The sequence below is a fragment of the Heterocephalus glaber genome, unplaced genomic scaffold (genome assembly GCF_053883595.1).
Source record: "Heterocephalus glaber isolate CG9 unplaced genomic scaffold, H.glaber_assembly_v1.0 deba00001606, whole genome shotgun sequence".
NCBI classification, from domain to species: Eukaryota; Metazoa; Chordata; class Mammalia; order Rodentia; family Bathyergidae; genus Heterocephalus; species Heterocephalus glaber.
This window is the reverse complement of record NW_028258377.1, coordinates 39,713,705-39,727,014: the sequence shown is the minus strand read 5'-3', so window position 1 is coordinate 39,727,014 and position 13,310 is coordinate 39,713,705. Positions and strand designations below refer to the sequence as shown.

The 13,310-nt window shown below is 38.3% G+C and overlaps 1 protein-coding gene across 14 annotated transcripts in view; it reads right to left on the bottom strand.

The window, feature by feature from the left end:
• Positions 1-13,310, bottom strand: part of Rapgef6 (Rap guanine nucleotide exchange factor 6) — a 204,555-nt gene that overhangs the window by 122,011 nt on the left and 69,234 nt on the right. For all 14 annotated transcript variants that reach the window (XM_087194559.1, XM_004836642.4, XM_004836640.3 and 11 more), the window contains one exon: positions 158-301. In XM_087194559.1, the coding sequence (XP_087050685.1) occupies positions 158-301 (144 nt within the window). The remainder of the gene's footprint in view (positions 1-157; positions 302-13,310) is intronic.

Sequence of the window (13,310 nt, the reverse complement as noted above, 5' to 3'; positions counted from 1 at the left end):
CTAACCAAGTAGTATTTAAAAAAATTATATAGGTATAATTACTTGTCCAAAACTTGTATATATAGACTAAAGTCCTGATATTACCAAAAACCATCAACTAAAGATACTGTACATGAAATTAAGGAAGATCCATGAAATTTTTCCTAAATATACTCACAGAAAGATAGCTACTGATGTCCACATCATCAGTTATGGTTTGGCGTTCTCCTTTATAATTAATTTTTCGAAATCTTCGTCGAGACTGTCTGGCAGGAATTTCTCTTTGCAGAATGCTATCTTCATTATCTTTAGAATTCTCTACCTGAAACACATGTTCACATTCCTGATTAAATATCCAATTTTTCCATATTACTGACAGTCTATGGAGTCTTAAAAGGCTCATCAGGAAGCTTCATTTACTTCTGGCAAGAAACTGCTTCAAGAAAACTGTCCACATAAGATAAAGCTCATGTGCTCAAAGATTAAAGACGATGTGATTATAAAGACCTGGAGACCACAGCTTCCTTTCAGGAAACAGTCTCTCTTGCACACATAAACACATACCCTCTAAGTAAAGTCACTTACCAGAAGTGAAGGTTGCTAAGTACACCACACATTCAATGATTACAACTTCTAAGCTGGTCTAATTACAAACTGCCTATTTATGTGCTTATTTTACTGAGCAAACAATCACAGTCATGATTTCAATGACCTGTTGAAAGGTAAAAACGTTTTAAATGCATTATTCTTTGGTGTTCATCTTAATGCATGAAGCTGGGCACGGTGGCACACACGTGTAATCCAGCACTCGGGAAGCTGAGGCAGGAGGACCGCTGTGCATTCTAGGCCAGTTGTACTACATAGCGAGTTCAGGGATAGCCAGGACTACATAGTGAGACCCTATCTTAAAAAAAAAAAAAGGCTCAGCTTAATACATGATAGTATAAAGACTCATAAAAGTAATTTATTCAAGTGGAGACACAAATGGGTGAGTCAGGACTCAAAATCCAAGTGTCCAAAAAAAAAAAAAAAAAAAAATCCAAGTGTCACTAAAAAGTCCATGAACTTCGTATTTCCCTGAAGAGATGAAACAGTTTTGATGAAAGTTCAATATTAAATGATTCTTAAATCTTACTAAGGAGCAAAAGCAAAGATTTAAACAAAAGGGTTTTCAAAGTAGAACTGTAAGTTTAACTTAGAAAATATATTTCTAAATTTCAAAATATTAGAAGTATCAAATGCAGAGAAAAATGACTTTTATTGCGTGAGTGTTAAGGATTAAATATCCTCGAAAGGTTCTAAATAAAATATCATATATTTTAAATGTTGTATTAAAAACAGTGTGGGAGGGCCGGGGATTTAGCTCAGTGGTTGCAGCGCCTGCCTCGCAAGGGCAAGGTCCCAAGTTTGATCCCCGGTACCAAAAAATAAAAATAAAAAAATAAAAAAAATAATGTGGGATCTTAAAAAAATAAAAACTGTTCAAATATAAAAACTTTTCACTTTGATGGTTAAAAGCATGAAACTGGAGAAAATACTGTATAGGTAATTTACCAAAGTTGGAAAATCCAACAGGAGACTGACTCATAAAGCTCATCCCTAAAAGCCATGTAATTAGAAAAGATGAGTAAGGTATAAGCAGAAAGAGACAGGAAGAAAATCTGCTTGACAGTAACAGAAGAGGGGTAGGGGAGAAACTAAATAAAAATCCTTTCACCTGAGAATTCAGAACCACAACCCATTCCTCACTGCAGGTCTATAGTTTGAATTCATAAGACCTTAAGTACAAAGTAAATTCAAAGAAGTTCAGGACTGATAATGTACATAAGCAACTGGCTAAAACAAACACAAAACCTTGCAAGAAGGCAACTTGAGCTGGGCATAGTGACATACTCTGGTAATCCCAACTACTCAGGAGGCTGAGGCAACAGAATCCCAAGTTCAAGGCCAGCTGCCAACTTAATGAGATCCTGTCTCAAAACAAAAAAGGGCTGAGGATGCACCTCAGTGGTAGAGTATGTGCCTAGCATGCACAATGTCCTGGGCTCAATCCCTAAGTACTGGAAAAATCAAAACCAACACCAACACCACCACCACCACCACCACCACCCAACTACAATGAAACCTGTACCTGTCATGTGAGGAAAGAAGGATGAAAATGCAGGGTGTGGGGATATAGTTCAGTGACAGAGCACATTCTTAGCATGCATGAAGGCTTTTGGAAGTACTGTAGTGTCTTAGTTATTTTTGTTACTGAGACAAAATACCTGACACCCAAAGTTAAAGGAGAAAATGTTTATTTAGCTCACAGTCTGTAGAGTTTTCAGTTCATAGTTGGCTGTCTCCAAGGGTGGGTGGCATGGCAGAGGCGCATTGCAGAGGAGAAGCAATTCACAGCAGGCAGAAGGCAGCAAGCTACTAGCAACAAACAGCAACCCTCTTCTGTCCCTTATATCTTATCCAAACTACCTGCCTTCAGGGTGGGTAGCACTCACACCAAGGGTGGGACACCCTTTATCCTACCCAGAACTATGCCAAACCAAGCAGTGGATTAATTCAGTAATCACACAGCCTTTATCCCAGCATCCCATACTCCAGATTCAGCCGCCTCTGAAAAGCCCCACCTATGACTTCATGAGGCTTTGGGAAAACATTTAGACACAAGCCATAACATGTAGTATTAGAGGATCTAAAGCTATCAAAAAAAATCCACAAACTTTTCAAATAGCCAGGTGTGGTGGCACAAGTCATCCGATCTACTTTGGAGGGTGAGACGGGAAGATTGCAAGTTAGAGGCCGGCAGGGTAACACAGCCAGGAAGAAAAAGGGTTAGGAATTTCGCTCAGTGATCGCTGGCTTCAATTCTCAATAAAAACAAACTACAAAAAACCTTTAAAAAAAAACAACCTCAAAACACGAAAATGAGCCAGAGATTACAAAGAGCATACAAGTAGGCTAAAGCCTGGCCAAGACTAAAAATTCCCTAATTCCCTTTCTCTGTGTAAGGCTAGCAAGCACTGAGTAACAAGCAACAGCAACCTACATTTAGAGGAAGGATCAGAATCGGGAAAAATCCTCTGTCTACAGCACAAGAGCACAGGGAAAGTCTAAAACAGGAATACTGAAGAAAAATCTTCCTGCAAACATATGTACCAGGTAACCCCAGAGGAATCTGGGATAACTGGTGCCACTTCGCAGGGGTCTCTGGTTACAGTAATGCAAAGAAAGGCACTGATTTAGCAGACCGGCTGTCACCCTATTACAGTTCCTTAAGGAAACATTAAAATGGTGTAAAAATAGCTAATTTGTGGTAATTTGTAAATGCATATTATATACACTAGCAAATGGGGAACCTATTAACATTTTCATATTAAAATTTAGGGAATTATTGATAAACTATTCATGAATGTAAGAAAATTTCTTTTAATTTAATGAAATAAATTTGTTGGTTATTGTAATAATTTTTAATTAATATGAATAGGATTAATCTTCATATTTGGGTAGTAATTATTCACATTCAAGCAACTTAGATCTGGTTCATTTCTAGACTTTTTAATCAGTAAAAAGACTGAGAAAAGTGATGAGATCCACTGGTACCACCAGTGGTACAAGCCACCTCATGGGACATCCATACATGTACCAACCAGAACGTGTTAATATCCAGAACCTGTCAAGCAATCACTCTACCATCCTCTGCTGTAACAACCTGGGCATTTCTCTCATTAACGCACTGAATGAAGCGGAAAGCTCTTATGAATGTAGAAACTCCCAATTTTACCATACTTCAAGAAGACTGTTCCACATCAGACTTCTTGACAAGTGTACTGAGATCCCCAATGAATACATGACAGGTGAGAAGTGAGGGTTTGTCTCGTTGATAAAATTGTTAGCCATCGCTTTTAACGATAAGGTGCTTCACAGGGCTGAAAGATAAAGCTGGGCGTGGTAGTGCACACATATAATCCCAGCACTTGGGAGGCTGAGACAGGATCACTGTGAATTCCAGGCCAGTCTGAGCTACCTATACAGTGAGTTCAAGAGTACTCTGGACTACACAGTTAAACCCTGCCTCAGAAAACCAAATATAAAACAAAGCCAAAAGATACAGCTGAAAAAAAAAGTTCACACATAAATCTCAAGTGATTTGTAACAGTGGGAAACGGGGTTCAATTCTGAATCTCTCACTCCCAGGTTCTACGTGGAAAAGCTGACTGCTGCCCAAAATTGGTAACGAGGCCCCAAGCACTCAGCCTTTGTCTTTTCAAAAAGTCTAGTTTTTTCATTGAAACAAGAGTTGCACTTATTTGTGGGGTACATAATACATAGACACAATGTGTAATCATCAGATGAGGATGCTAAATACTTTTACGAGGAAAAAAAGGCATGTGCTGATTTTTTTTTTTTTGGTACTGGGGATCGAACTCAGGACCTCCCATTTGCCAGGCAGGTGCTATGCTGCTAAGCTACATCCCCGGTCCTGATGCTGACATTTTCTCTCTTTTTTTTTCCCCCCCATGGTACCGGGGATTGAACTCAGGACCTTGCATTTGCAAGGCAGGCACGGCACCACTGAGCTAAATCCCTGGCCCTGACACTTTCTATTGAACTTTTAGACGGGAGTTTTTACTTGACATCTCTAATTTTATAACAACTCTTATGCTAAAAGTAATCCAGCTACTAATAACATTTATATATATTGTGGTAATTTGTTGGGAGCAATGCTACATAATTCTTGGGAAAAATCATTTGAGTAGGCCTAGTTCTCCTGCCTAAAGACCAGCTCCGACATTCCAGACATAATTGTATTTTGGCCTCTGGTCACAACTGAGACCTCAGTGATCCCCCGATGCCGTAATCTCCAGGACAAGACCACACCTGCGGAAGACGCCAGGGAGGAACCAAATCTTCATCTGCATAGTTCCTCAACGTCCTTAGATTTCCACTGCCCCCCAGCCTTTTGTTACACCTTGTTTATCCCAATGTGAACTACTGAACTCTCTGCAAGTCATTTGTTACTTTGTTTCTCCCGATGTACTGAATAAAACGTGTGGTAAACCGGGGGTTTTTGTCTTTGCTGCCCAGAGCAGCACTGATCAGACCCAAAGCTCAGCTTCTTTGCAGTCTCATTTTTCTACCTTTCCTGTAATTCGCCGTGTTGTGGGACTGCATAACTTTGTAATCATAAAACTCCCCTAGCCCCAATTGTGATTAAATGTGAGTTAATGGTTAAAGATGCTTGTTAGTTCTGGGACACAAGATAAAAGTCTGTAACAAACATAGAGTTCCTAAGTGAATTACCTGACTCCTTGTTTGTCCGAAACCGATGTTCAGGACGCAGCTATCTCTAAGACAATCTGCAAACATTGTGAGACCAAAAAGTGACTCCATTTTGCTTATGTGAAACCAGAATGACTCCACTTTTGCCCAAAATGGAGTAGTCTCCTTTGTCCTCTCACATTAATGATTAAAATGTGCTTGATCTAGGACAAAAGATACAATCTGTAACAAACCAAAGTCCCTAAGTTAATTACTCAGCCATCTGTTTACCCAGGAAATGAACATCCTGGGCCCACTATCTGTAGGAACAGTCTGTCAATGTGCTGTCAGTGCTGGGTGGTCGTGACCATTAGTCACCGTGTCTGCTGACCATCAATACGTGACAGTTGCCCACTAACCTTTGTCCTTCTTTTCTTTTGTAAAACCTATACGTAATCACCCCTTACCCCTGATGAGTTCACCCAATCAGAAATGTACACTTCACGCATGTTAAGCGCTGACCAATCATTGTAACTGCTAAGTGGAAAATCTCCAAAGATTGCTGTAACCTCTATAAAAACCCCGCTAATTTGGAACTCGGGGCTCTCAATCTCGATCCGCTGTGTCGGTGACAATTGAGAGTCCCTGCTTAAGCTTGAATAAACGACCCTCGTGTGCTTACATCGGAAACGGCCTCTTGGTGGTCTTTGGGACTTCGCAATCTGGACACAACAACATCTTTTGACCATCGGCATTTTTTTTTTCTCTTTTCTGTAAGTTCTGCTTGCCAACTTCCCCTGGGACCCCCTATAAAAACAGCCTCGGACTCTGAGCCAGTTGCCTCTCTAAACTACTTTGCTTTGGGAGTGCCGTCTGCCCAGACTAATAAAGGTCTGTTTTATTTTCCAACTTGTCCGGTGTGTTCCTTCCCGGGTGTTCTTCGCTGCAGTCAGCTCCTTGGAGCGTTTGGTAAGGCCCTCGTTACAGTGTGCTGCCGTGGCTCGCGGGAGACCAGGACTAACTGCAGAGGTTCTGGTAATGACCCCTTCCCCTGTTCCCTACAGTAATTAAAATTAATTATAAATTTTCATTACTTTCCATGAAACGCATCTTCATATACAGAATTTCTTTTCATAATGTATGTCTTAGCTTTCTTCTGTCATGTTTTTCCATGCTGTTTCTGCCACAGAGCTAGCCAACCACATTGAACCCTCTGAAATTGTGAGACAAAGCTCTCTTTAAATTGTGGTTATCAGCTATTAGGTAGTGATGAGAAACCAAACTAATACAAAAAACTGGTACCATAAGTGGGGCTGTTCCTGACCACACATGGTTGACAAGCCTCTGGAAATGGTTTGTGAGGAGTTTGAAAAAGTTTGAAGATGAAGATTAGAGAAGTTGTGAACTGTGTTTGACAGGCTATACTAGTCAAGAGCTCAAAAGACCCAAAGTTTGATAGGAATACAGACAGTAAAGGTTAGGTTCATGAGGTTTTAATTGAGAATGAGGACCTTAATTGAAATTGGACTAGCGGTTATGCATGTTACATTCTGGCAAAGAATATGTCTATGTTCTGTCCACATCCTAAGACTTTGTGTGAGGCTGAATTTAAAGTGGTGGACTTATTAATCTGGCAGAGGAAATTGAAAGCAGCCCAATATTCAGGCTGTGGCATGGGTAGTGGTGGTTGCTTTTAGTCAGATTTTCAGTGGCAATTAGGAATGCAAAGGACTAATGAAAGATGTGAAAATTTTGCAGATTGGCCAAAAAGAACCATCCATAAAACGGGGCCAAGGAGAGTATGGTTGATGAAAAGATTAGGATTAAAAATAATACAAGTTCTTTGCATAGGGATGATAGGAAATATGCCTTGAGAGCATCTCAGGAAACAGCCAGTCGCCACCCATCCCAGGTTTAAGGGTGTAAATAAACTACTTTGAAAGACTTTGCCAAGAGAGCCTAAAGTGTCTTGCTTAAACAGGGCATACTAGGGAAGTATGTCTGGGGCGCAATCATATAGGCATTCAGACGCCACTGCAGCTGAGGCCAGGCTACTGCTTGAGCTGGCAGTGGTGATTTTTCAGGAATGCAGAATGCAAAAGTTGTGTGGTCACTGAGGCTTCCACCCAGATTTTAGGGGAAGGTCATGTGTGAAGCTGGCTGTGCCAAAGGTACAATGTAGACCCCAGGAAGCTGGCAATGCCAGGAATGTGCAACGCCAGCTAAAGAAAACCACATAAGCCCATGAAGCCTGCCCAAGAGAGAGGCCACATGTACTACAACCAGCAAGGCACAGGGTTGGGAGTTGTCTAAGCTATTTAGGGCTCATGTCTCACCACAACTTGCCCTGAGTGCTGGACATGAAGCTACTGGATTTAACATTTGCCCTGCCAGTTCTGGGTCTTGCTTTGGCCCCATTCCTTTCTATCCTTCTAGTCTTCCCTTTTGGAACAGGAATATTTGGACTGTGCAGCAATGCTGGAACTTTTAAGACTCTGATGACTCTTAGAGATGGACTAAATGCATTTTGCATAAAAAGGTGGACACAAGAATTTTGGGGGACATACTAGATCTAAACTGTAACAACACAGTTACATGTTATGTGTACATACATGGCAGCTTTAAATGAACAATATCAACGTTACTCTAACATTTTGGTTACATAATCTTGATTTTCAATGACTTATGTATATATTTATGTAAATGTATTACATTACAGTTGCGTATCGTGTGCGTCCATACACACATATTTTTTAAAACTGTAATAATGCCGCTATTAGTACTATGAGACCACTGGCTCTTTGATGGAGACCACCTTGAGTGAGGTACAAATTCATAAACTGGCTTTTCAAATGAAAAGTTTGAGTCTGACCATTAGTTCACAATGCCTTGTCTGAAGAGCCAGCAGCTGGTGTGCAGAAAAGGAACAATTCCCCACACCACTGGTTACAGCAGAGGTCTCAATGATCCGAGATGCTGTGACGTCTTGGATGGCAAGACAATAGTGCAGCTAAGGGTAGCATGACTTGTACAGAAAACTCCCATAGAGGCAAAAGGTAATCCATGGGAAGAAACAAATTTCCCATTAATCAATGATCTGTTCTTACTAGGATATCTTGTTTCCTTGTTGCTAAGACCCTGCTCGCATCAGTGCTCTCCACTCCACTGTTTCCTGCACCGCCCCTTACCCCTTCTAGAAGCTGCATGTTCAATAAATACTGGCGAGCTCTAGGAGACAGCATCTCAGTCAAGTAAGAGCTTTGACCGTCCCAGGCCCCCCATTTATGCATTAAGATCTTGTCTTGTCTTTTTTTTTTTTTTAATACGTCCACTGTACCCTTGGTCAGGTGATTGGGGGGTCTGATCAGCCTCTAACAGCTCTTTCCATCCATATTAACACATTATGAATGTAGAGACAAAATATAGTTTTTTAAAGTCATCAGAAAGAAAAATTCTTCTTAGAATTATACCGTAATTTTGCACATATTAAATTCACTTGCTTTGTTTTGTTGGGGGGGTTAATTTTTTCAATTTTTTTTAATTATTCAAAAAGATTTACATAGGGCTACATATTGCTCCTTTCACAGGTTTTTTCCCCCAAGTTACTGGTTTTTTATTCTTTCAAAGGTAATGCGGACAAAACAATCATAACCTCATGGTACTTTTCATTAAGATCGCATTAAATTTATAGGAAGAATCAAGGAAAATTAATAGTTGTGTGCTGGTTACCTTCATGTCTAAGAACATCATTGTCTCTTTCTGCTCAAATACAATTTTTTGTCTTTCAAAAGTATTTAAAAGATTTTTGCGTACTTGTTAGGTTTACACACAAGTATTTTTATGTAGTTATTAAAATGTATTTCTTTGGGGACCACATGTGTGTTTCTTGCTCCCTATTTTAAAATCTGCTGAGATTTTTATGGGGATTGCACTAAATTTTAGATGAATTTCAAGTGAATTTGTAAGTTACAGACACTGATTCCCTTAACTGACTTGGAAGCTCTAAAAAAACTTTTATGGTTTTCTGTGTAGAGGTCTCCTACAACTTTTGTTAGGTGTATGCTGATGTATATGGATTTTATGTTGATAAAAGGTATGTTTATTACATTTTCTAATTACCATTGCTCATAAAGACATGACTGATTTTTGTAGGTGAACAAGTACCCAGTGACCTTGCTGAAATGATGTATTAATTCCAAAAATTTACATTTAAGTATTTACTTTGATGACATCCAAATCATGTCATCTATAAGAGTTGTATATCTTCGTTTTCAATTTTTCCCCCTTGCCTAAATACACTGTATAGGATCCCCCAGCCATTGGATTTGGTCTCAATGGGCTTTCCTGACACATTAATAAATGATGGGAGAATGTCTTCAATGTTTACCACAGAGTGTCTGTGGATTCCTTAAGGTTACGGAAGTTTCCTTCTCTTCCTAGTGTGCTAAAAGACTTTTAAATCATGAAAAGGTTCTGAATAATATCAGATATTTTTCTGTAGAGAGATGATCACCTAACTTTTTTGTATAATTATACCAATATATTTAATCACACTGCTTTTCAAATGCTAAATCAACTTTCAACTCTAGGAATAATTTCAACTGAGTCATGATATTTTATCCTATATATTACTCAGGTTTGATTCCATACAATGTAAAGTTTTACATTTATTTTCATTTAAACACTGTCTTTGTAATGTTGCTTTTGTATAAACCCCTTGTTGGGCTTTGCTATCAAAATGAAAAGTGAGCTTGTAAAAAGAGATAAAATATATTGCCAGGGGTGGTGGCAAACACCTGTAATCCCACAACCCTGGGAGTCTGAGCCAGGAGGATCCCAAATTCAAGCCCAGCCTGGGTAACTTAGCAAGACTCTGTCTCAGGACGGGGGGAGAAAAAAGAAAGGACTGGAGATGTACCAGAGTGTGAAGGCCCTGAATTCAAGCTCTACAATGCCACCCCTTAACACAAGAGGTTACTTCACCTGACTCTGTTTTCTATTAGATTTATATCGTATTTCTTTAAAAGTTTGGGCAAAATTCACCAGGAATGCTACGGTGGTCTGAATTTCTAGATGGAAAGGTATGCAATTATAGACTTACTTTCTTTTCTAGATATTAGCTCATGCAGATTTTCTATGTACATCTGCCAGTTTCGGTACAAGTTTTTCATGATATCCTTTATTATCATTTTTTAAATGTATGTGGATTTATAATTATGCATGCATCCTAATTCCTATTATTGGTTATGCAACTTCTGTTTTGCTCTTGATTAGTTTTTGTTTTGTTCTTTTGGTACCAGGGATCAAACTCAGGACCTTGAGCTAAATCCCCAGCTTTATTAGTCTTTTCTGAGAACCAACTTTTGTTGGCTTTGTTGATCCTAGTTTAAGTGTTTTTTTATGTCAATGCCTGTAAATATTTTATACTTATCTTTATTATTTCTTGCCTTCTCATTTCCATATGTATACTGCTTTCTAATTTTCTGACATGGGTACTTCACTTAGCAAATGTCAGCATTTTGCCATAAATCACCAAGGTTTAAGTACACAGTAGAAAAGGCTTAAGCTCAATTCCATACATTCTGAAATATCCTCTTCATTCAGAGAAAACATTTCCTAATTTCCACAGGTACTCTTCTTTGACAAACGTATAGTCCTGATTTTCAAAAACTGTACTTTGTTCTAGTGATTCTGTAAGTTGTTTTTAAATTAATTTCACGGAGGTCAGAAACACTCAACTTTAACCTCTGAAATGTTTTGAGCATTTGCTTACGTCCCACCATATGGCCAAGGAAGGACTTAAAACTAGGTGTGTTCTGTTGTTCATAAGGATAGCATTCTCTATGTGGACATGAGGTAAACTGCGTAAGTGATCAGGTTCACATCCACATCATTTATTTCTGATGCGTGTTTTCTCAGTTGCTTTTAGAAATACATTAAAATCTCATCATTTATTAATGACAGTTTTTACTCTATATATTTTGAAGCTGTATATATTTGTTATGTAAAAGTTCAGGACTGTTTAACTTTGATAACAATGACATTAAATAATAACATTCTCAAATAAATTATGCTCCCTGAACAGGACGAGCATGGTAGTACATGCCTGTAATCCCAGCACTCAAGAGGCTGAAGCAGGAGAATTAGGAGTCTGAGCCTAGTTTGAGCTAAAAAAAAATCAGACCCTGTCTCAAAAAACAAGGCAAAAAACCATCCTTGATTTAAAGTGTACTTTGATAATGGAGATACACTAGATCTCCTTTAGTTATTGCTTGTATGTTGTATTTTTTTCCCATAATTTTAATCCTTCTTAAGTCTTATATTTGCATTGATGTTTTGAAGTAACATAGTTATTAAAATTTAATCTGATAATTTTTATTGGGATATTTATATTATATTCTTGATATGTGTGGATAAAAATCACCATCCTATTTTGTTTCATCACTCCCATAGCTCAGTGTGAAAGGCACTGGGTTAAATCCCTAGCATCCCTCCTTCCGAAAGAAACCTCAAAATTACATCTGTCCTCTTTTTGGTTTTCATCTTTTCAGTATACCAGCTTCTGATGCTTTTCTTTTAGCCTTCTCAAATCAATCCATGTGGTTGGCATCAATTCCACATGTTGTGAGTCAAACTGAAAATCATTGTCCGATGATTCTGCTTAATCTTGAGATAATATTTTAACTTTTTTTTTTTTTGGTACCAGGGATCAAACTCTGGACCTTGCCCTTGCGAGGCAGCAGGCAGAACCACTGAGCTAAATCCCCGGGCCGATGAGATAACATTTTATAATCATTTCTATTTGCCATATTTATTCCACTGTGAGATGTCTACTCTTGGACCTGTGCTTTTTCCCAGTGGTTACCTCTGTGGTTAAGTCTTTTATGATGCCCTTTGTCCTGTTTTCTTTTATTCTCATATATCTTTTTTGAAATGGGATGCATCATAAAATTAACACTTTAAAAAATGTACAATTCAGTGACTTTTCAAATATTTGCAAAGTTGTATAACTAGCATTACTATCTAGTTCTAGAACATTTTTATCATTGTAAAGAAAAACCTATATCCACTTATATCCATTTTCCATTCTTCTCTCCATAGACCCTGATAACCACTAATCTAATTTCTGTCTCTGCATTTCCCTATTCTGACCATTTCATATAAATGGAATCCCATAACAGGTGACCTTTTTGTGTCTGGTTGCTTTCACTTAACATAATACTTTCCAAGTTCATTCATGTTGTGGCAAGTATCAATACTATGCCCACCATAAGGACACAGGACACTGTGTTTATCAGTTCACCTAGCTGATACACATTGGGCTGTTTCTACTTTCTGGATATTATAAATAATGTGCACATATTCATATACAAGATTTTATGCATATATGTTTCCTATTCTTTTAGGTACTAAAAAAATCCTGAATAAACTCTGGGTTTTTAACACAGATATACACATATTAAAAAATAATTTTTATTGCTGAGTGTGGTGGTGCATGCCTGTGATCCCAGCATTCTAGCACTCAGGAGGCTGAGGCAGGAGGATCACCCTGAGTTTAAGGCCAGCCTGGGCTACAGAGTGAGTTTAAGACCAGCTTAAACTACACAGTGAATACCCAGGAAAAAACTAAATAAAAGAAAAAATTAAATAATGAAAGTGGGTGTGTGTGCATATACTTCCTAGCTTTTTTCATGAGAGATCCTGGAAGCAATGGAACACCTGGAACAATAAGCACAACTGACAGCTGATCTTGGATTCTAAATACTTTTCTCTCTTAAAGGCAACCAGGTCCCATTAGAGAAAAGGCTAACTCAGGTTTGGGACAGGGAATGTATAAGATGAGCCTGTAGCATCTTACACTAGAAGTGATTTTATGATTTTTCCTTTTCTTTCATCTTATATGTAAAAAAATTATATAAAATATTCACAAAGTCTTAAAACATAATATATATGAGAATACTGAAGTAAAGGCATTATTCTTTCCCCATACAGTATGAGAAATACAAAAATACCTCAGATAAAAATAAACTTAAAACACGAATTTTACTTGGGAAGTTTTCCTGGTATGTTCCTAA